Source organism: Eschrichtius robustus, chromosome 11, assembly GCF_028021215.1.
Source record: "Eschrichtius robustus isolate mEscRob2 chromosome 11, mEscRob2.pri, whole genome shotgun sequence".
NCBI classification, from domain to species: Eukaryota; Metazoa; Chordata; class Mammalia; order Artiodactyla; family Eschrichtiidae; genus Eschrichtius; species Eschrichtius robustus.
In genome coordinates this window covers 42,767,557-42,792,489 of record NC_090834.1, presented here as the reverse complement: position 1 = coordinate 42,792,489, position 24,933 = coordinate 42,767,557, and the positions used below count along the sequence as shown (strand labels likewise).

The following is a 24,933-nucleotide window of genomic DNA, read 5'->3' as shown; positions in this document are numbered from 1 at the left end:
AGTGCTTTATCACGTTGCTGGAGCAGAGAGGCTTCCTGAGGAGGTGGTCCCTAATCTGAGCCTAGAAGTTTAGGAATTTGATAGATGAAGAAGGGGAAAAAGGCTTTCTAGGCAGAGGAAGCAACATGAACTGGGAAAAACACATGGGCAATTGTAAATAGAATAATAAATTTTTAGCACTGAAAAGGAATTTATAGATAATCTGGACCAATCCCCCATCCAATTCTTGAATTCTCTTTTGGACATCTCTTTTTAAAATTTTTATTTTATTTTATACTGGAGTATATTTGATTTACAATGTTGTGCTAGTTTCAGGTGTACAGCAAAGTAAGTTATACATATTCTTATATCTATTCTTTTTCAGATTCTTTTCCTATATAGGTTATTACAGAGTATTGAGTATAGTTCCCTGTGCTATACAGTAGGTCCTTGTTGATTACCTATTTTATATATAGTAGTGTGTATATGTTAATCCCAACCTAGTAATTGTAGCAGCTTGTTTCATCTCTGGGCTGCTCTGTGAGAACATTCTTCCTTATATTGAGACACAATGCAATGATAGGTACAAAATCCTATGAAAGATGAATGATAAACATTTGTTGACAAATACCTGTTGAATGATTTGGTTCAGGTTCCTTGGGAATAGGTCTTTACTTAGCTGGACCTTAGGCTCATGTCAGAGGAGTGATGAAGGAGAAGCCTTAGAGAGGCAGATTGGGCCCCAGGCAAGCGTCTTTGAATGGCAAGACTAAGGATTGTCTAGAAGGCAAGAGTAAGTCCTTCTAGATCCTTAGGCACACTAGTGACATAATCAGTGCAGTGGTTTAGGAAGATAAATATGATGTCTGTGTGCAGAAAGGACACAATGGAGAGACTCTGGCTACTGGATGCCAGTTAAGAAGCATTGGTAACATTAGAGTTATGACATATTAAAAGTTTGGCCTAACATGGTAAAAACAAGAATATAAAAAGAAAATGTGTCAATGGGATAAACATAGAAGAAATAATGTGTGATTCAACTTGGATACTGACTAACTACACACAGTCACTATGAGGTCAGGGATGCAGCTCTTCAGGGCTGCTTTCATTACACATTTTTGTTCCCATCAACCTTAAGCAAACCTCACATTTGTCCACTGGGTTATTCCAGTTAAATTCAATTCAGCAAATGTTGAGCTGCTCAGTTAATATGTATAAGACACTCTCCTGGGAAGACAAACATGAACAAGACAAGGTTACTATTCTTCCCTGCTCCTACCCCCAGCTTTATTGAGGTATAATTGACAAATAGGAATTGTATATATTTAAGAGGTACAACTTGATGTTTTGATATACTTGCAAGGTGTGATTACCTTACACTCAAGCTAATTAATATATCTATTACCTCACGTAGTTAAACATTTTTGTTGTTGTGGTGGTGAAAACACTTGAGAGCTCAAAGAATACAGAGTTTCAGTTATGCAAGATGAATGGGTTCTGGAGATCTAATATACCCCATGGTGACTACAGTCAACAATACTGTGTGGTATACCTGAAACTCCCTAAAAGGGTAAATTGTAATTGTTCTCCACACACGATCCCTAAATCTGAGAAGAAACTAATCAAGGCATTAGCAGCCATTTGAGATTAGTAAGATTGCTAAACGCGGCCAGTAGTTGTGGACATAAGCTGGAATACGTTACTGAAATACAGTGTTTCCTAAATTGTCCATACCCTCAGAAAAAAATGTTTAAAAATTAGAAGATATGTATAATTCAATTTTAAAATTAGTGATTACCTCTAGAGATAATGGTGTCGCATTTTGATGAATATCCTTCCTATTTTCTAGACCTTAATATATAAATACTTATATTATATATAAAATGAAACCAATCTATTAATATTGCCCTGTAGCTTACTTTTTCCACTTGTTAATATACCAGAAATAAATTTATATGTCAGTGAATATAGATCTACTACATCATTGTTAATCCTTCCAGCGTGCTTTGTAAGGAGATTACAATTTACTTAACCAACAGTCTTTATTAACACATATATTTTCCCTATTTTTTGCTAAACACTCATAAACATCAATTTATAGAAATGTTTGTACTTTGTCTGACATTTCCTTGGGAAAACTACTAGATTTAGAATTCCTGGGTTGAAGAGTTTAATTTTTTTTAAGCTATGGACATATATTGCCGAATTCCCCTTTAGAAATTGTTACTCTTCACTCACAGTGTGTGAGCATTCTCTTTTCCCTGTTCATCTGACAACACTGAGAATTACTAGTCTTTCTAGTCTTTACCAATCTCATAAATGAACAACAGTATCACTTGATTACTATTAAGGTTGAACTTTTCTTTTTCCTTCATTTGTTCATGGGTCAGTAGTATTTCTTCTGTGAATAACCTATAAATGTCCCTTGCCCATTTTCTATTGGGATATTTACTTTTTTCTTTCTTATTTATCAAATGTATTTACATATTAATCTTTTGTCATATGTGCTAAAATATCCCCCTACCCACTGTTTATTTTTTACTTTTAACTTTGTTTATGGTCCTGTTTTCCGTACAAAAGTTTTAAATGTTCATGAAGTCAAATCTATCATTCTTTTTCTGTATGATTTCTTTTGGAGCATTTATACCTTGGCTCATGGCTTTCCTCTCTTCTGCAGCTGGCATGCTGGGGCAATACAATGTTGGTAACTGCAAAAGTGGTATTTTTCATCCCAAGATGAAGGGTCAACAGAGGCGCTACTTTATAGCAGCTGAAAAAATTCTTTGGGATTATGGTCCTCAAGGCTATAACAAATTCAGTGGTCTTCCCCTAAATGCCTCTGGCAGGTAAGCTCTCTTTGCTGGTGTTTCTAAGCCTCTCATAAGAGAGGCATCTATTAGGCTTTTCGCTGTGATCTCATTTGTAGTCCAGGCACTGCTCTTATGAGCACATACTGCATAGATAGCATAATGGCATCACTTAAGGAGCTCTGAGCCCTGTAATGTGTACAGCTGAGAAATGGAGGAGTATTTATTGCTTCGTGATTTGCTGGCTAAATCAAAGCCCTAGATTCATTCATTCATCAAACATTTTATGAGCATCTACTGTGTGCAAGCTGCAGCGTTACATGCCATGAGAAATACTAAGCTGACAGAGAAGAGAGTAAGGTGCTTGTACATATGAAGCAGACAGTTTTGAAAAGGGAATATAGCAGGACTCCCTCTTTTTGTTTTGTTTTGTTTTGTTTTGTTTTGGCCACCACGTGGCATGTGGGATCTTAGTTCCCTGATCAGGGATCCAACCCACGCCTCCTGAATGGAAGCACAGGGTCTTAACTACTGGACCACCAGGGAAGATCCAGCAGGACTCTCTTTCAATGGAGATGAACTAGCCAAGGAAGGTTAACCTTTTTGGCTCAAGAACAGCCTGATATAAGTTAAGCCCCCTCTACCCAGAATTCCTCTTTCTCCCTGTCCAGTATAATGCCATTTTTCCCTTCAAACTCTAACTCTAATGTCACCTCTTAAGTAAAGCCTCCCCTGACACCTGAATAACTTTCTCTGGGCTCCCGCAGCATATAGTATTTTTTCAAATTGAATCTAACAATTCATTAAGTGGATGCAGACTCCTGTGACTTCTTATTGCAGAATCATATACAAATATGTCTGTGAAAGCATTATAAAATGTACAGTGTGATACCAACAAGTATTGCTATTATCTTATAATCTTTTTTTAAAACATCTTTATTGGAATATAATTGCTTTAGAGTGGTGTGTCAGTTTCTGCTTTATAACAAAGTGAATCCGCTATACATATACACATATCCCCATATCCACTCCCTCTTGCGTCTCCCTCCCACCGTCCCTATCCCACCCCTCTAGGTGGTCACAAAGCACAGAGCTGACCTCCCTGTGCTATGCGGCTGCTTCCCACTAGCTATCTATTTTACTTTTGCTAGTATATATAAGTCCATGCCACTCTCTCACTCTGAACCAGCTTACTCTTTCCCCTCCCAGTGTCCTCAAGTCCATTCTCTACATCTGCATCTTTATTCTTGTCCTGCCCCTAGGTTCTCCATAACCGCTTTTTTTTTTTTTTTTTTTTTTAGATTCCATATATATGTGTTAGCATACGGTATTTGTTTTTCTCTTTCTGACTTACTTCACTCTGTATGACAGACTCTAAGTCCATCCACCTCACTACAAATAACTCAATTTCCTTTCTTTTTATGGCTCAGTAATATTCCATTGCATATATGAGCCACATCTTTATCCATTCATCTGTCGATGGACACATAGGTTGCTTCCATGTCCTAACTATTGTAAATAGAGCTGCAATGAACACTGTCGTACATGACTCTTTTGGAATTATGGTTTTCTCAGGGTATATGCCCAGTAGTGGGATTGCTGGGTCGTATGGTAGTTCTATTTTTAGTTTTTGAAGGAACCTCCATACTGTTCTCCATAGTGGCTGCATCAATTTACATTCCCACCCACGATGCAAGAGGGTTCCCTTTTGTCCACACCCTCTCCAGCATTTATTGTTTGTAGATTTTTTGATGATGGCCATTCTGACTGGTGTGAGATGATACCTAATTGTAGTTTTGATTTGCATTTCTCTAATGACTAGTGATGTTGAGCATTCTTTCATGTGTTTGTTGGCTCTCTGTATATCTTCTTTGGAGGAATGTCTATTTAGGTCTTCTGCCCATTTTTGATTGGGTAGTTTGTTTTTTGGATATTGAGCTGCATGAGCTGCTTGTAAATTTTGGAGATTAATCACTTGTCAGTTGCTTCATTTGCAAATGTTTTAGCCCATTCTGAGGGTTGCCTTTTCATCTTTTTTATGGTTTCCTTTGCTGTGTAAAACTTTTTAAGTTCCATTAGGTCCCATTTGTTTATTTTTTTTTAAATTTCCATTTCTGTATGAGGTGGGTCAAAAAGGATCTTGCTGTGATTTATGTCATAGAGTGTTCTGCCTATGTTTTCCTCTAAGAGTTTTAGAGTGTCTGGCCTTACATTTAGGTCTTTAATTCATTTTGAGTTTATTTTTGTGTATGGTGTTAGGGAGTGTTCTAATTTCATTCTTTTACATGTAGCTAGCTGTCCAGTTTTCCCAGCACCACTTATTGAAGACACTGTCTTTTCTCCACTGTATGTTTATGCCTCCTTCATCAAAAATAAGGTGACCAGATGTGCATGGTTTATCTCTGGGCTTTCTATCCTGTTCCATTGATGTATATTTCTGTTTTTGTGCCAGTACCATACTGTCTTGATTACTGTAGCTTTGTAGTATAGTCTGAAGTCAGGGAGCTTGATTCCTCCAACTCCATTTTTCTTTCTCAAGATTGCTTTGGCTATTTGGGGTCTTTTGTGTTTCCATACAAATTGTGAAATTTTTTGTTCTAGTTCTGTGAAAAACGCCATTGGTAGTTTGATAGGGATTGCCTTGAATCTCTAGATTGCTTTGAGTAGTAGAGTCATTTTCACAATGTTGATTCTTCTAATCTAAGAAAATGGTATATCTCTCCATCTGTTTGTATCATCTTTAATTTCTTTCATCAGTGTCTTATGGTTTTCTGCATACAGGTCTTTTGTCTCCTTCAGTAGGTTTATTCCTAGGTATTATATTCTTTTTGTTACAGTGGTAAATGGGACTGTTTCCTTACTTTCTCTTTCAGATTTTTCATCATTAGTGTGTAGGAATGCAAGAAATTTCTGTGCATTAATTTTGTATCCTGCTACTTTACCAAATTCATTGATTAGCTCTAGTAGTTTTCTGGTAGCATCTTTAGGATTCTCTATGTATAGTATCATGTGATCTGCAAAGGGTGACAGCTTTACTTCTTCTTTTCCAATTTGGATTCCTTTTATTTCTTTTTCTTCTCGGATTGCTGTGGCTAAAACTTCCAAAACTATAATAGTGGTGAGAGTGGGCAACCTTGTCTTGTTCCTGATCTTAGTGGAAATGGTTTCAGTTTTTCACCATTGAGGAGGATGTTGGCTGTGGGTTTGTCATATATGGCCTTTATTATGTTGAGGTAAGTTCCCTCTATGCCTACTTTCTGTAGGGTTTTTATCATAAATGGGTGTTGAATTTTGTCAAAAGCTTTTTCTGCATCTACGGAGATGATCATACGGTTTTTATCCTTCAATTTGTTAATATGGTGTATCACATTGATTGATTCACGTATATTGAAGAATCCTTGCATTTCTGATATAAACCCCACTTGATCATGGTGTATAATCCTTTTAATGTGCTTTTGGATTCTGTTTGCTAGTATTTTGTTGAGGATTTTTGCATGTATGTTCATATCAGTGATATTGGCCTGTAGTTTTCTTTCTTTGTGAGATCTTTGCCTGGTTTTGGTATCAGGCTGATGGTGGCCTCGTAGAATGAGTTTCGGAGTGTTCCTCCCTTTCCTATATTTTGCAAGAGTTTGAGAAGGATAGGTGTTAGCTCTTCTCTAAATGTTTGATAGAATTCGCCTGTGAAGCCATCTGGTCCTGGGCTTTTGTTTGTTGGAAGATTTTAAATCCCAGTCTCAATTTCAGTGCTTGTGATTGGTCTGTTTATATTTTCTATTTCTTCCTGGCTCAGTCTCAGAAGGTTGTGCTTTTCTAAGTATTTGTCCATTTCTTCCAGGTTGTCCATTTTATTGGCATATTGTTGCTTGTAGTAATCTCTCATGATCCTTTGTATTTCTGCAGTGTCACTTGTTACTTCTCCTTTTTCATGTCTAATTCTATTGATCTGAGTCTTCTCCCTTTTTTTCTTGATGAGTCTGGTTAATGCTTTATCAATTTTGTTTATCTTCTCAAAGAACCAGCTTTTAGTTTTATTGATCTTTGCTATTGTTTCCTTCATTTCTTTTTCATTTATTTCTGATCTGATCTTTATGATTTCTTCCCTTCTGCTAACTTTGGGGTTTTTCTGTTCTTCTTTCTCTAATTGCTTTATATGTAAGGTTAGGTTGTTTATTTGAGATGTTTCTTGTTTCTTGAGGTAGGATTGTATTGCTATAGACTTCCCTCTTAGAACTGCTTTTGCTGCATCCCATAGATTTTGGGTCTTCGTATTTTCATTGTCATTTTTTTCTAGGTATTTTTTTATTTCTTCAGTGATCTCTTGGTTATTAAGTAGTGTATTGTTTAACCTCCATGTATTTGTATTTTTTACAGATTTTTTCCTGTAATTGATATTTAGTTTCATAGCACTGTGGTCAGAAAAGATACTTGATACGATTTCAATTTTCTTAAATTTACCAAGGTTTGATTTGTGACCCAAGATATGATCTATCCTGGAGAATGTTCCAGGAGTACTTGAGAAGAAGGTGTATTCTGTTGTTTTTGCATGGAATGTCCTATAAATATCAATTAAGTCCATCTTGTTTAATGTATCATTTAAAGCTTGTGTTTCCTTCTTTATTTTCATTTTGGATGATCTGTCCATTGGTGAAAGTGGGGTATTAAAGTCCCCTACAATGATTGTGTTACTGTTGATTTCCCCTTTTATGGCTGCTAGCCTTTGCCTTATGTATTGAGGTGCTCCTATGTCGGGTGCATAAATATTTAGAATTGTTATATCCTCTTCTTGGATTGATCCCTTGATCATTAGCTAGTGTCCTTCTTTTTCTCTTGTAATAGTCTTTATTTTAAAGTCTATTTTGTCTGATATGAAAATTGCTATTCCAGCTTTCTTTTGATTTCCATTTGCATGGAATATCTTTTTCTATCCCCTCACTTTCACTTTGTATGTGTCCCTAGGTCTGAAATGGGTCTCTTGTAGACAGCATGTATACAGGTCTTGTTTTTGTATCCGTTCAGCCAGTCTATGTCTTTTGGTTGGAGCAGTTAATCCATTTACATTTAAGGTAGTCATCGATATGTATGTTCCTATTACCATTTTCTTAATTGTTTTGGGTTTGTTATTGTAGATCTTTTCCTTCTCTTGTGTTTCCTGCCTAGAGAAGTTCCTTTAGCATTTGTTGTAAAGCTGGTTTGGTGGTGCTGAATTCTCTTACCTTTTGCTTGTCTGTAAAGTGTGTAATTTCTCCATCGAATCTAGATGAGATCCTTGCTGGGTAGAGTAATCTTGGTTGTAGATTTTTCCCTTTCATCACTTTAAATATGTCCTGCCACTCCCTTCTGGCTTGCAGTGTTTCTGCTGAAAGATCAGTTGTTGACCTTATGGGGATTCTCTTGTATGTTATTTGTTGTTTTTCCCTTGCTGCTTTTAATATTTTTTCTTTGTATTTAATTTTTGATAGTTTGATTAATATGTGTCTTGGCGTGTTTCTCCTTGGATTATCCTGTACGGGACTCTCTGTGCTTCCTGGACTTGATTAACTATTTTCTTTCCCATATTAGGGAAGTTTTCAACTATAATCTGTTCAAATATTTTCTGAGTCCCTTTCTTTTCTCTTCTTCTTCTGGGACCCCTATAATTCGAATGTTGGTGCATTTAATGTTGTCCCAGAGGTCTCTGAAACTGTCCTCAATTCTTTTCATTCTTTTTTCTTTATTCTGCTCTGCAGTAGTATTTCCACTATTTTATCTTCCAGGTCACTTATCCGTTCTTCTGCCTCAGTTATTCTGCTATTGATTCCTTCTAGAGAATTTTTATTTCATTTATTGTGTTGTTCATCATTGTTTGTTTGCTCTTTAGTTTTTCTAGGTCCTCGTTAAACATTTATTGTATTTTCTCCTTTCTATTTCCAAGATTTTGGATCATCTTTACTATTATTACTCTGAATTCTTTTTCAGGTAGACTGCCTATTTCCTCTTCATTTGTTTGGTCTGGTGCGTTTTTTCCTTGCTCCTTTACCTGCTGTGATTTTCTCTGTCTTCTCATTTTGCTTAACTTACTGTGTTTGGGGTCTCCTTTTTGCAGGCTGCAGGTTCATAGTTCCTGTTGTTTTTGGTGTCTGCTCCCAGTGGCTAAAGTTGGTTCAGTGGGTTGTGTAGGCTTCCTGATGGAGGGGACTAGTGACTGTGTTCTGGAAGATGAGGCTGGATCTTGTCTTTCTGGTGGGCAGGACCACGTCCAGTGGTGTGTTTTGGGATGTCTGTGACCTTATTATGATTTTAGGCAGCCTTTCTTCTAGTGGGTGTGGTTGTGTTCCTGTCTTGCTAGCTGTTTGGCATAGGATGTCCAGCATTGTAGCTTGCTGGTCATTGAGTGTAGCTGGGTCTTAGCGTTGAGATGAAGATCTATGGGAGAGCTTTTGCCATTTGATATTACATGGAGCCAGGAGGTCTCTGGTGGACCAATGTCCCGAACTCAGCTCTCCCATCTCAGAGGCACAGGCCTGACACCCGGCTGGAGCACCAAGACCCTTTTGGGAAGTCTGAGGTCTTATACCAGCATTCAGTAGGTGTTCTGTAGGAGTTGTTCCACATGTAGGTGTTTCTGATATATTTGTGGGGAGGAAGGTGATCTCCACATCTTACTCCTCCGCCATCTTGAAGATCTCCCCCAAGGTTTTTCTTTTTTTTTTTAATAAATTTATTTATTTTTTATTTATTTATTTTTGGCTGTGTTGGGTCTTCGTTTCTGTGCGAGGGCTTTCTCTAGTTGTGGTGAGTGGGGGCCACTCTTCATCGTGGTGCGCGGGCCCCTCACTGTTGCGGCCTCTCTTGTTGGCAGAGCACAGGCTCCAGATGCGCAGGCTCAGTAGTTGTGGCTCACGGGCCCAGTTGCCCCACGGCATGTGGGATCTTCCCGGACCAGGGCTCGAACCCGTGTCCCCTGCATTGGCAGGCGGATTCCTAACCACTGCGCCACCAGGGAAGCCCCCCAAGGTTTTTCTTTAAATTCACTCTTTCGCTTACAATCCAGTAGCATGTATTATTTAATATTCAAAAATTTCTAAGATATTACTTCCTCTAAGCTGTGGTTTTTATGAATCTGAAGTGGCTCCTCCACTGTCTCTTTCCCTTTCTGCCAACTGAAGCAGAAGACTCTGAGGCTTTAGAACAGGGCAGTACTCCTCAACATTGTCAAGGTCATCAAAAATGAGGAAAGTATGAGAAATTGTTACAGCCAAGAAGAGCCTATGGAGACATGAAGACTACATGTAATGCTGTATCCTGGCTTCCCACGGCCGTCCGGGCCCGCATCCCCAGCAAGAATCTATCCTATAATCCTTTTAATGTTTGAGGGAGTGTTTTAAAAATTGTCTTTGTGGTCAATAAGATACCCTTTGTTTCTTTCATTGTAAATTTAATTCATTCATTCATTCTTCCACCAAACCAATGCACTTGAGGCTTGCCTAAAGAATTTGTGTGGACCATATATGAAAAAGTCTTTGATACGAACATTCTCTATTGACCAGTATTTCTCCATAAACAAAATAATGAAAATTAACATTGAAAATTATTTCTTAGAAGCCTTCCAGAATTCAGAAGCTCCTTATAAAATATGAAATATTAAGCTATATTCAATCAATATTTAATGTAATATGTGACAGCACAATGTACTAAGTGACATAAGGGATGCAGGGAGGTCTAAAACAATGTTCCCAATCTCAGGTAGAGAAAGAAGCTGAATGCACAGGAGAAGAGAAGTGATTTTGCAAGTTACAAATAAGATTTAGGTGAGTTGTCCAGACGGTGAGTTCTCTGCGCATTCAGAGAGAGCTACAATAACCAGAAAGACTTCACAGAGGAAGTGGAACTTAAGTAGGGTCTTCAAGAATGGTAGAATTTATATAACTGAATTGTAAAGAGAGGGAAATTTTAGATGCAGGGGTTAATGAAAAGCATCTGCCATAAAGCAGAGTGATTAGATCAGAGAGTGAATGACTGGTGTGGGGGATTTGCATGGGGAACGGGCACTTACATAGAGCAATGCAGAGAGAATTGGGGTAAACTGGATATCCATTGCAGAGGTCCTCCAATCACTTGAACTTTACTTGATTGGCAATTGGCAATTGGAAGCAACTGAAGATTTTGGAGCAGGTAAAATGACAATAAAAATTACTATTTTGAAGATTAATGTAGTAGTAGTGTGTATGCTGAGAAAAAAACTGAATGTATGGACACCAAGGGGGGAAAGCTGCGGGAGAGTGGGGTGGGATGAACTGGGAGATTGGGATTGACATATATACACTAATATGTATAAAATGGATAGCTAATAAGAACCTGCTGTATAAAAAAATTCAAAAAAAATAAAATGCAATTTAAAAAAAAGTTTAAAAAAAAAAGAAAGAGTGAGCCAATGTGAGATAGAGGATGCTGTGTGCACAGTTAGGAGGTTTATATAATGGTCCAAGCACAAGGTGAGGAGGACATGCACGTACTGGGGTTGTGACCATGGGAAGGAAGGAAAGGAAAAGATGAAGAAATGAAGGTGAAGAAAAGGAAGGGTGCAAAATAAAAGGTTACAAAGTCAGGATGAACAAGATAAGGAGATGAGGCAGAAAAAGAAGACAAAGCCTGCACGTCTGCAAGAGTGATGGCACCATTGACAGAAATAGAATAGAGATAGTACTAATTGGAAGTTATATTATCGTATTTCACAACTTTGAAATTTGGTATTTCATGTATATAGTTTGTATGGTAACTCCATTGATTAAATTATTTGATTAACTAGACACTCCATTCCTTAATCATGCCAGATATCAGAGCATACTATATGCAGAGTCTATTCATATAGACATCAGCAAGAGTTAGAGGGATGCTTATTCTGCAAAGAAACCAGTTAGCTCTTTGTTACTTTGTAGGACACCATTCTGGGACTCCAATATTGGTAATTAAGGAGTTTGCCTCTGCCTTCTTCAGTTGCTGGACCTCTGGGGAAGAAAGTACAATGGCTAAGAGAGAAATGAGCTTGAGCATCAAACAGCTTCTGAAGACTTTTAAAGCTGGTTGACTATTCCTGGGAACTTTGTTGAAGACTGTGCTATCTTTTCTGGAGATATGGGTGGATAAATGGGCTAAAGCTCATTATTAAGCTCCATAATTAAGGCCCTTGGTGGATATGCAGAGGTGTAATCTCAGCCAACTTCCTATTCTTTCCACAGTGACTCTGAGCTCTACTTCACACAAGGGGACAACAGAATAGGAGGAAAATATTGGAAGGCTCAGTATATAGAGTATGTTGATGCAACTTTTACTCGAAGAAAAAGACCCTCTGAGGCAGAAGCCCACCTTGGAATTCTTGGTACAGTGAAACCATCTGTCATGTTTTGAACAGGGGAAATGTTTTAGTAGGACATGCACACCTAACATGGAATGACTCTTCTCCTGCTCCTATCCACTTCTCTCTTTTCATCCTCTTATCCCTCCTTCTCTTAATATTTCTCAGGTCCCATCATCAAGGCAGAGGTGGGTGATACTCTGTTAGTGACCTTTGCTAACAAAGCCGACAAGGTCTACAGTATTTTGCCCCACGGTGTGATCTATGACAAGGCCTCTGATGCAGCCCCAAATGTAGATGGTAAGTCCCGGCCTCTGCCTTGGGAGGAAACAGGATGAGTGAGCAAAGGACTTGAAACTGGACAGACCTGGTTCAAATCCTGGTCCCTTTACTTACCAGCCCTGTGAGCTTGAGCAGCTATTTCAACTTTCTGAACCTTATTCTTCTCATCTATCAAATGCAGATAATGACACTCACCTCATAGGGCTTTGGGAAAGGATGGAGAGAATTTAGGACAGGGTCTGGCCCACAGTAGGTACTTAGGAAATGTTAATGCCTTTCCTTTTCCCTCAGTAATGTAATAAATCTCAAAGTGAGCTACTTTCACAGTCACCCCACTTCTCTAAGATGGAGAGCTTTTCTGCTGCATTTGGATGGGATCTGTGGCTGAAGGCTGAAAGGGAACTCTGATTTCCAATGTTTTGTTGAAATCAAAATCTTACACGTGGTCTTTACTTTGTCTCTATTGACAAATATTTATTTAAAACCAGTATTATGTGCTTACCATCATACACGACCTCTCCCAATCACAGAGTATGTAGCACAGGCTCTCTACATGTAAGAAAGGCAGCTTCTACCCAGTGGCTGCAGGAACTATCCTTCCATTCATGATACTGCTTTTGGGAAACTCCTGGTCGTGATGGAAGCCTTCCCCATCACTACAACAGACATCATGACTCCTGGGATACTTACTTCTTCATGCCCAAGTATGAGGCCACTCACAGTCCAGAGCAGGTGATGGGGAGGGGACAGAGAAGGAAGGAACAGAGGGAGTATTCCCCCTCTCTACACCCACCCTCCCCTGCCCCTGCCACAGAAACATTTCCTGTGCCTGCAGTCTCTTCCTTGCTCAAAATGCTCACAATGACTTTTGTGTGTGTGCAGAGAGAACACTAGTGACAGCGCAAATGTCCACATTTTCTATTCTTTATCTCAGAAAACTTACTGGGCACCTTTTTGCAAAGCTCTGGACAAGATGCAGAAAGTCTCTGGCCCCAGTCTAGTTGGAGAGATTCAATGTGTTCATTTGGCAATATAATGTGAGGGTTAAGTGCAAAGTCTTTGGAATCAGACAGCCCTGAATTTGAATCCCAGATCTGCCGTTTATCAGCTTTGTTACCTTGGGCCTTCGCTTACCTTCTCTAACTTGTAGTTATTTGGGTTATTCCTAGTTCAACCTTCTAGATTTCAAACTCTTTAAAGATAGGTCTCTTGTTTAACTTTTTGGGGTGTCCTCTGCAAGGCCAAGTATAATATATTCCACATGGAAGGTACTCAATGATATTTTATGAATTTACATTTATATATTAATATATAAATGGGCAATTATCGCTCTTCTAACATTTGCTAAGCCTGGTAGATGAGTAAGAAGTAGTATCTGTGAAGATATTAAATGTAATCTGGGAGGAAGGTAATCCTTTGATATAAGCTTCTATCTCATGAAACAGCAGATTGTGGCAGTGGCCTCCCTGGTAGGATACAGTGAAAACAACTGTCCTTCCACAAAGTACATCATCAGAGAGAGACACACCAGGGCTGGAAGACCCAGTGTGACAAGTTTAGTGTTCTTGGCTGTTGCTTTGAATAACTGTTTCATTTATCTCCTCAGGATTTCTGAAGCCAGGGGCACACGTTAAGCCAGGTGAAACTTTCACATACAGGTGGACGGTGCCTGAAAGCATAAGCCCAACAGCTGATGATCCCCCCTGTCTGACCTATCTTTACTTCTCAGCTGTTGAGCCAATCAAGGACACCAGCTCTGGCCTTGTAGGGCCTTTGCTAGTCTGTAAAAAGGGCATTCTCAATGCTGATGGGACACAGGTAGGCCATCAAAGGTCACCAAGTTCTTCTCAGGGTTGTATGTGAGACAGATCAGTAATATGGATAGGGAGTAAATATTAATAAAGAGTCAGTTACAAAAAGTGATTTTTCCTCATTGCTCTTGAAATTGACTTCTACGAAATGAGGATTTTATTTTATTTTGTTTTTCCTTAATTTAAGATCTGAATTTTAATTTAAGGTAATTTTAATGTAATTAAAATTTTAATTTTCAGATTTTAAATGTAAATTCAAGATCTGAAAGTTACAGATGCCCACCTAGAAAACCAGGATTTCTGCTTGTTGTGGCTGGAATTTGGTGGGTCTCTTTCCCTGTGCATTGCTTTGATTCTAGAAGCTTCAGAGATCTATATGAAATGCAAATTGGGAACTTTTTGGCGGGCAAGTTTTCTCAAACTTGGCCACACATTGGAATCACCTGGGGGGACCTTTTAATCATCCTTTATTCAGGTGTTCCAGACCAATTAAATCAGAATCTCCAGGTGACTCCTATGTGCAACCAAGTTTGAGAACCCCTGTAGCTCACCACTATAATCTGGAAATTAGTCACTATGACCGAAGGAACAAGAAAGCAAGTAGATTGTTTCTTGCAAGTCCCAACTTAGAAGTTTCGATTAAGCCACACTGATTAGTGTGGCAAAGCATAGCATTTCAAGCTATGTCTGCATGATATTAAACACATTGATGAAAAGAAGAAAAGCCAGCCATTTAACCATTTTAAATTACTTTACCAATCAGAAATAGCAAGCTATTTATTTAAATGGTATATTTTGTAATATTTGGCATTAATCCTAGTTCTGTAGAGAAAAAGAACAATTAGGATGTGTATATAGATAGAAAGAAAACTATTATAAGGAGTTGGCTCACATGACTATGGAGGATGACAAGTTTCAAGATCTGCAGGGTGAGTCACAGCAAGAGACCCAGGAGACCCAAAAGGCCAGCAGGCTCAAGACCCAGGAGGAGCCTGTGTTTAAGTTTGAGTCCAAAGGCAGGAAAAAGCTGTTGTTCCAGTTCAAAGGCAGGAGGAATCCCCATTTACCTGTGAGAGGGTCAGACTTTTTGTTGTTCTGCTAAGGCCTTCAACTGATTGGATAAGGCCCACCTACATTAAGGAGGGCAATCTAATTTACTCAGTCTACTGAATCAAATGTTAATCTCATCCAAGCACACCCTCATGGAAACAGCTAGAATAAGGTTTGACCAAATATCTGAGCACCCTATAGCCCAGTCAAGTTGGCACATAAAATTAATCATTACACAGGGTCCTATCACCTACCTTCTAACCTTCTCCTGGGCTAATATCCCACTTTTATAGACCCAGTTACATTCCAAATAACTCTCAGATGATGAGGTTCTTCAACTGAACTCCTTTCGATGGTTCCTTCTCATCTTGTGTACAATTGCAATCACAGTTAATAACAGTTAACATTGAATACTTAGTATTTGCCAGATGTTGTGTTGAGTGTTTTACCTATAGTATCTAATTTACCTTCCAAAAAAACATGAAGTAGGGACTACTCATATCCTCAGTTTGCAAATGAGGGAATTAGGCTTAGAGAAGACAAGTCATTTGTCCCAGTTTTCACAGCATTTAAGCAGAATGGCACTAGAACCCAAGATCTTTTAAAATATATTTGACCCCTTGTCCCCCCCCCCAGTTTTTTATATTGTATTTTGAAAAATTTTAAGCCTATATTGTTTCTTTCCTTAGCCAATGATCTTAAATTATTGCCTTCTAAAACACCATGTGATAAGAGCAGTAAGTGTACATAAGGTATAGTAAGAACATAAAGCAAAGAATACCCTAACTTCAATGAAGAGTTAAAGCTTCACAGGGGTGGGACAGCTAAGCTGACCCTTGAAGTTGGATTACAGTGGGAGACCATCAAAGTTGAGGGGGTACACGCATAAAGGACAGAGGCTTGCTGAACATAGCAAGTTCAGATTGCTGCAAGGATCTTGGTCTTACTTCAGTCCAAGTGCCAGGAGGAAAGGGCTGAGAGATGAGGCTGAACAGGTAGGCAGGGACTGATCACTGTGAGTTTAGATTGTATTCCCCAGATTAAGTAGAGAGATATGATCAGATGGCACTGCTGAGGATCCCTCTGGAGCAGGCAGCAGGATGAAGGGTAGATTGGAAGGGAGCACATTAGAGATGGGAAGATGGTTGAGAGACAGAAAATACAGTTACCTCTCTGGTTCAGCTTTAAATAAAAGTAGATTTCAGCAGTTCAAGATGCTGTTTGGTCAGACAGGCTCAAAAAAGACGGATTAGGAATATACACAGTGGGAAGTAATCCCTGAATATCAACTCAAATTAACATAACATAGCGAAGTCCATGGGTTACGTGAATTCATTATTTCACTCAAAAACACCTATTGAGCGCCTACTTTTCCAGTCATTTTTGTTGGAGCTGGGGTTACAGAGAGGGACCTAAAACTTCCCTACTCTCACAAAGCCTACATTGCAGTGGGGCAACATCAAAAAATATAAGTGCATAAATAAAATATAATTTCAGGTGGAGATAAGTGCTATGAAGAAAAGTAAAGTGTGGTAGAGTAAACTGAGTGAGTTTGCAGGCAGGATGGAAGATGAGTGACTGTTTTGTATAGGGTGGTCAGGGAAGGGCACTCTGAGGAGGTGATGTCTGTGTAGGGAATGGAACAGAATAAAGGATTGAGCCAGGCAAGACCTAGGAGAACCTTCTATACAATGGGAACAGCACACACAAAGGCCCTGAGGCATGAATGAAGTTGGTGTGTTCACAGAAGAGCAAAAGGCCAGGGTAGCTGGAATAAGTTAGGGGGTGATACATGGAGATGAGGCCAGAGAGAGAGAGGCCGAGGCCAGAGAGAGAGAGGCCGAGGCCAGGACTTGGAGTCTAGGGTAAGGAAAATAAGACAGTGATGACCAGCCTGAAAATAGGAGTACCACAGGGAAGGAAAGCTTCTGAGCAACGACTTATTTCCTCTAAGGAGGTCACATGGACAGGGAGAAGGATATAATGAGGAAGATGAATTTGTTGGGTGTAGAATGAATTTATCAGAAACCTGATTTACAAAATGACCTAGTAAATCTATGGCTGACATTGACCCTAATTTACTTTGTGTTACTTTGTGTTAACTTTGAAAGTGAAGTAGAGCTAAGAAGTCCTCCAAGCTGTACTTTAATACATTCATTTCTTTCTTCTCTATAGAAAGGAATAGACAAGGAATTTTACCTATTATTCACAGTCTTTGATGAGAATCTGAGCAGGTATCTTGATGAAAATATTCAGAAGTTTACCTGGCGTCCCTTCAGTGTTGACAAGGACGACAAAGAGTTTGTGAAGTCCAACCGAATGCATGGTATGAAAAATGTTTTTCCCTCCTGTAAAGGAAAGTCATAATTGCATTTGAAGTGAAAATGTTTGGAATCCTTTAACTATCTTAAGTTTGGTTTCTTGGGTATTGTTCTTGATCATGATGAAAATATTTCATGGCTTCAGACTCACAAGGTATGGTGAAACCTCCCTATCTCGAGAGATGTGAAACTTAATTAATACTTCGAAAGCACTTTATCAGCCTTAGATAAAGCAATACAAAATTTGAACTAGCAAAGATCACAGTACATCATAAATGTAGAAAATTACTGACAAAATGCCCTCCCATGGGTTTGTAATAATGTCATTAAGTCTGATAATCCAGGTGATAATTGGAAATAATTATTATCCAGCAAGGCATCTCTTATCAAGTTGTATGTATGACTATCTAAAGTGTTAATTTGTAAAACATTAGCCATTCCTATCCAAGATCTTCATGTAGGAGAAATTAGTTAATTATCCTTCTCTGTCTCTTTTACATCAGTTGTTAACAATAGAAAACCCACATTGTAATTGGTGTGAGTAACATGGGATTCTTGTTAGTCTTGGAGAGATTACCCAAGGTGGCAGAGTAATGCACAAGAGTCCAAACTCAAATGGCCACCAGAGTGTGGAGTCAACAAAAATGCCTAGAGGGAAGGGATCAAGACGGTGGAGTAGGAGGATGTGGAACTCATCTCCTCCCACAAACACATCAAAAACACATCTACATGACATGATACTATACATAGAGAATCCTAAAGATGCTACCAGAAAACTACTAGAGCTTATCAATGAATTTGGTAAAGTAGCAGGATAAAAAATTAATGCACAGAAATCTCTAGCATTCCTATACACTAATGATGAAAAATCTGAAAGTGAAATTAAGAAAACACTCCCATTTACCATTGCAACAAAAAGAATAAAATATCTAGGAATAAACCTATCTAAGGAGACAAAAGACCTGTATGCAGAAAATTATAAGACACTGATGAAAGAAATTAAAGATGATACAAATAGATGGAGAGATATACACGTTCTTGGATTGGAAGAATCAACATTGTGAAAATGACTATACTACCCAAAGCAATCTACAGATTCAAGGCAATCCCTATCAAACTACCACTGGCATTTTTCGCAGAACTAGAACAAAAAATTTCACAATTGGTATGGAAACAAAAAAGACCCTGAATAGCCAAAACAATCTTGAGAAAGAAAAACGGAGCTGGAGGAATCAGGCTCCCTGACTTCAGACTATACTACAAAGCTACAGTAATCAAGACAGTATGGTACTGGCACACAAAAAAAATGGATCAATGGAACAGGATAGAAAGCCCAGAGGTAAACCCATACACATATGGTCACCTTATCTTTGATAAAGGAGGCAAGAATACACAGTGGCGAAAAGACAGCCTCTTCAATAAGTGGTGCTGGGAAAACTGGACAGCTACATGTAAAAGAATGAAATTACAACACTGCCTAACACAATACGCAAAAATAAACTCAAAATGGATTAAAGACCTAAATGTAAGGCCAGACACTATCAAACTCTTAGAGGAAAACATAGGCAGAACACTCTATGACATAAATCACAGCAAGATCTTTTTTGACCCACCTCATACAGAAATGAAAATAAAAACAAAAATAAACAAATGGGACCTAATGAAACTTAAAAGCTTTTGCACAGCAAAGGAAACCATAAACAAGACGAAAAGACAGCCCTCAGAATGGGAGAAAATATTTGTAAATGAAGCAACTGACAAAGGATTAATCTCCAAAATTTACAAGCAGCTCATGCAGCTCAATATGAAAAAAACAAACAACTCAATCCAAAAGTGGGCCGAAGACCTAAATAGACATTTCTCCAAAGAAGATATACAGATTGCCAACAAACACATGAAAGAATGCTCAACATCATTAACCATTACAGAAATGCAAGGCAAAACTACAATGAGATATCATCTCACACCAGTCAGAATGGGCATCATCGAAAAATCTACAAACAATAAATGCTGGAGAGGGTGTGGAGAAAAGGGAACCCTCTTGCACTGTGTGTGGGAATGTAAATTGATACAGCCACTATGGAGAACAGTATGGAGGTTCCTTAAAAAACTAAAAATAGAACTACCATACGACCCAGCAATCCCACTACTGGGCATATACCCTGAGAAAACCATAATTCAAAGAGAGTCACGTACCACAATGTACATTGCAGCTCTATTTACAATAGCCAGGACATGGAAGCAACCGACGTGTCCATCAACAGATGAATGGATAAAGAAGATGTGGTACATATATACAATGGAATATTACTCAGCCATAAAAAGAAATGAAAATTAGTTATTTGTAGTCAGGTGGATAGACCTAGAATCTGTCATATAGAGTGAAGTAAGTCAGAAAGAGAAAAACAAAAACTGTATGCTAACACATAAATATGGAATCTAAGAAAAAAAAAAAGGTCATGAAGAACCTAAGGGCAAGATGGGAATAAAGATGCAGACCTACTAGTGAATGGACTTGAGGATATGGGGAGGGGTAAGGGTAAGCGGTGACAAAGTGAGAGAGTGGCATGGACATATATACACTACCAAATGTAAAATAGATAGCTAGTGGGAAGCAGCTGCATAGCACAGGGAGATCAGCTCGGTGCTTTGTGACCACCTAGAAGGGTGGGATAGGGAGGGTGGGAGGGAGGGAGACGCAAGAGGGAAGAGCTATGAGGATATATGTATATGTATAACTGATTCACTTTGTTATAAAGCAGAAACTAACACACCATTGTAAAGCAATTATATTCCAATTAAGATGTTAAAAGAAAAAAAACTGGGCTTGACAGCTAAAGAGGAATAATTATAATTAAATAAAAATAAAAACTGTAGACATGTATTTTTGTGACTACAATTTCATAGAAACTCACTTTCATGACTATGGACTTTATAAACTATAATTTAAAAAAGTGACTACAATTACATTTGCATAAAATATCATGAATGAATAAAAACCAAAAAAAACACATCTACATGTGGAACAATTCTCACTGAAAACTAACTGAAGTCTGGCAGAAAGACTCGTATGCAACCAAGGAGAAAAGAAAGATCTAATGGGATGTGTATGAAGGGAAGAGAATCAATCAGGTAGGGAACTGCGCCCCTGGGAGGGGACTCAGAAGAAGAGGGAGATTACACAGGCAGAGATCCTCCCTGCCTCCCTGGGGAGTGAGTGTTTTGAGCCACATGTCGTGCACCTCAGTCCTGGGGTCCAATGCCAGGAAGATGAGTCCCTTAGACTGGTTGAAGGGCCAGTGGGACTAATAGGAAGGCTGAAGGAAGCCTGGGCTCCACTCTCGAGCAGCATGCACATGTTTGCTTACTCCTGAAACAGGGCAGAGAGGGAAGATTGAAACAGCATAGGCGGCTGGACAGCTTCCTGTGATCGCCCTGGCATGCGCCCCAGCCTGAACCTAGCAACTGCTAGAGGCCTGCTTGCTTCATGACATAGCTCCACTGGGGTGACAGCTACTGTGGCCAAGGGGAGAGAGCTTGGCTGTGAGACACAAATGAGGCCAGACCTGAAGCAGTGTCTGAGCAGGGCAGTGGCAGCCATTTCTGGTGCATACATAGGCAGTGCACCAGAAGCAGTCCCAATATCTGAGTACAGCTGAACTGCCACAGCCTGGGCCTCAACCCATGCCAAGTGCCTGCTCCAACCCCTTTTGCTCCAGCACAGCTCCCCTCTGAGCTGAGGGTGCCAGTGCTGGGAGTAGGGAGAGCACACACTTGAAGGGATGGAGCAAACTCAGACCTGACTCTCAGGGCTTCTGCTCCAGCAACTTGGACCTGTCCCTGCCCCTGATAGGGTGGTGACAGCCACTAAGCAGAGAGGAAACCTTGTCTCACACCTGGCTCTGGCCCTAGCCCATCTATCTCCAGCCCCACCTCCTACCAAGGTGATAGCTGCCAGCACACCCTGGGGAAAGACATAACTTGTGCTCATGTCAGATCCAGCTCTCCCATAAAAACCACTGGGCACATGCGGACTGTAAAAGAATGCTCCCACATAAGGACACCCCTTCTAGATCACAGTAGGTAACTGTTTCACCTACTTTCACAGTCAGATAAAGTTAAGCAAAATGAGAAAACAAAGGAATTTGTTTTAATTGAAAGAGCAAGAGAAAACCCCTGAAAACACAACTAATAAAGCAAATTACCAGATAAAATGCTCAAAGCAATAGTAATAAGAATGCTGGCTGAATTAGGGGAAAGAATATATGAACACAGTGAGAATTTTAACAAGAAACTAGAAAATATAAAAAAGAACCAGTCAGAAATGAAGAATAAAATAACTGAAATGAAAACACACTAGAAGGAATTAACAGCAGACTAGGTGATACAAAAGAACACATAAGTGATCTGGAAGAAAAAATAAAGGAAATCACCCATTCAGAACAGCAAAAAGAAAAACAAATTTTAAAAGTGAGAACAGTTTAAGGGGTCTCTAGGTCAACATCAAATGTACCAACATTCCCATTATAGGGGTCCCAGAAGGAGGAGAGACAGAAAAGGATCAAAAATGTATTTGATGAAATTATGGCTGAAAACTTCCAAAACAGATATCCAGATACAAGAAGCACAGGGTGTCCCAGACAAGATGAAGCCAAACAGACCCACACGAAGACATGTCATAATTAAAATGGCAAAAGTTAAAGAGCAAATTCTAAAGGCAGCAAGCAAAAAACAAAGAGTCATATACAAGCGAACCCTTGTAAGGCTATCAGCTGATATTTCTGCAGAAACATTGCAGAACAGAAGGGAGTGGCATGATATATTCAAAGTACTGAAAGGGAAATGCCTGCAACCTAGGATATTGTACCCAGCAAGATTATCATTTAAAATAGAAAGAGAGTTAAAGAACTTCTCAGACAAGCAAACACTAAAGGAGTTCATCGATACTAAACCTAGTCTAAAAGAAATGTTAACGGTTCTTCTCTAAGTGGAAAAGAAAAGGCTATAACAAGAAGTAGGAATCTATAGGAAAGAAAAAATTCCACTACTAAAGGCAAATATAGGGTAAAGGCTGAGGATCAATCACTTAAATAAGCTTGTACAAAGATTAAAAGAAAAAAATTGTAATATCAAATATAACTACAGTACTCAGTAAAGAAAGAAACATGAAGATATAAAATATAACATCAAAAACACAAAATGTGTGGGAGGGGAGTAAAACATGTAGATCTTTCAGAATGTGTTTGAACTTAAATGACTAACAGTTTAAAACAAGTAGATATAGGTCATCATATATGATCCCATGGTAACCACGAATCAAAAACCTACAACAGATACACAAAAACTAGAGAGAAAGGAACACACAAACGTACCACTAAAGAAAATCATCAAACCACAAGTGAAGAAACTAAAAGAAGAAGAACTACAAAAACAACTGGAACACAAGTAACAAAATGGCAATAAGTACATATCTATCAATAATCATTTTAAATGTTAATGGACTAAATACTCCAATCAAAAGACATAGGGTGGACTGGCCCTAAAACCATGATCTAGGAGCGCCTTTCTCAGTTGTTACTTCTGCTCTTCAAGATAGGAGTCGGGGCGTCCCCCATTTTTCTCAGGAAGCGGAAGCGGTGGTTTGAGATGCTCGGCCTCAAGAGAAACACAGTAATCGGACTCAAACTCTACTGGGGGGGGACCGGATTGGGACCAGGTAGCGGCAGCGGCTCCTCTCCTCTGGGGAGGCAGCTTTTGGCTGCGGGAAAGGAGGCCACGGCCCGGCGGGAGGTAGGAGGAGGGGAAGATGGCACGGTGCCCCCCGACCCCCTCACCCTCACCCCCTCCACCCCCTCCACCCCCCTCCACCCCTCCACCCCCTCCCCCCCGGCCACTCTCGCGCCCGATGCCCGGAGGGTCACGCGGCCCTCACCCATTGGCGCCGAGGGCCCCGACATCACCGCGACCCCCGCCAGGCTGCTATTCTTCGCACCCACCCGCCGTGCCTCGCCGCCTGAGGAGATGGAATCCTTGGCCTCCGATGCCATCATGTAGCCCGAAGACGAGCTGGACAGGTGGGAGCCAGAGCCTCTGGGGAAGTGGCTGGCTGTCCTGCCTTTGCTGGAGTTGGTCGGCGAGGCCAGTAACAGCCCCAGCACGGACGGCTCACTCCCCTCGATGCCGCCCCCAGCAGAGGAGGAGGAGGACGAGTTGTACCGGCAGTCCCTGGAGATTATCTCTCGATACCTCCGGGAGCAGGCAACCGGCGCCAAGGACGTGAAGCCACTGGGCGGGTCAGGGGCTGCCAGCTGGAAGGCGTTAGAGACCGTGCAACGGGTCGGGGACGGTGTGCAACACAGCCACGAGACGGCCTTCCAAGGCATGCTTCAGAAACTGGACATCAAAAACGAAGACGATGTCAAATCTTTGTCTCGAGTGATGGTCCATGTTTTCAGTGACGGAGTTACAAACTGGGGCAGGATTGTGACTCTTCTTTCTTTTGGTGCCTCTGTGGCCAAACACTTGAAGAGTATAAACCAAGAAATCTGCATCGAACCATTAGCAGAAAGCATCACAGATGTTCTCGTAAGGACAAAACAAGACTGGCTAGTCAAACAAAGAGGCTGGGATGGGTTTGTGGACTTCTTCCATGGAGAGGACCTAGCAAACGGCCTCAGAAATGTGCTGCTGGCTTTTGCAGGTGTTGCTGGAGTAGGAGCTGGTTTGGCGTATCTAATACGATAGCCTTTTAAGTGCAATAATTGTCTCTTAACCAACTCCAGCCACCAAAGCCACATACGCCTGCTGTGAAATCAGATGTATTTATGAAGTTGGACTTCAGGCTGTGCAGGCCATAACCTCCAAGAGTTCTACTCTAGCAATGGAGAAAAGCAAGTGGCAGGAGGCTTATGGCTAACAGGAATAAATACATGGGAAAAGTAGTCCCCCTTGAAGAGTCACTGTCTGAAAGAAGTGAAAGAAGCAGAGTTCAGTTTCAGCAACAGGCAAACTTTGGGAGGCCACAGAGGAGGACTTTTAGATTTAGTGAAGATGGTAGGGTGGAGAGACTAATTACTTGCCTAGAACAGGAAAGTGGCCAGTAGCCAGGCTAGTCATAGAGTTCATTAAATATGCCCACTGAATCCATTAACTTCTATAGTGTTAAAATAGAAACACTAACAATGCCAGTGGCATGTGTAAAATGGATTTAAGCTACAAGTAATAGAACCTATGACTAGAAGCCTCAACACTGTACCACAGAGTGTGAAGGGAAGCTTTATCCTCTATAATTAGCTTTCCTAGATGTGCTTCTTGAATAGAAAGTCCAATGCTCAGGATGTTTATACCTG

At 39.9% G+C, this 24,933-nt stretch overlaps 1 protein-coding gene and 1 pseudogene across 1 annotated transcript in view; both read left to right on the top strand.

The window, feature by feature from the left end:
• Positions 1-24,933, top strand: part of HEPHL1 (hephaestin like 1) — a 97,252-nt gene that overhangs the window by 36,028 nt on the left and 36,291 nt on the right. Inside the window, exons 6-10 of the mRNA XM_068555300.1 lie at positions 2,657-2,825; positions 12,005-12,144; positions 12,289-12,420; positions 14,009-14,220; positions 17,439-17,589. Coding sequence (XP_068411401.1) covers positions 2,657-2,825; positions 12,005-12,144; positions 12,289-12,420; positions 14,009-14,220; positions 17,439-17,589 — 804 coding nt within the window. The remainder of the gene's footprint in view (positions 1-2,656; positions 2,826-12,004; positions 12,145-12,288; positions 12,421-14,008; positions 14,221-17,438; positions 17,590-24,933) is intronic.
• On the top strand, positions 23,231-24,335 carry LOC137771954 (induced myeloid leukemia cell differentiation protein Mcl-1 homolog pseudogene; annotated as a pseudogene).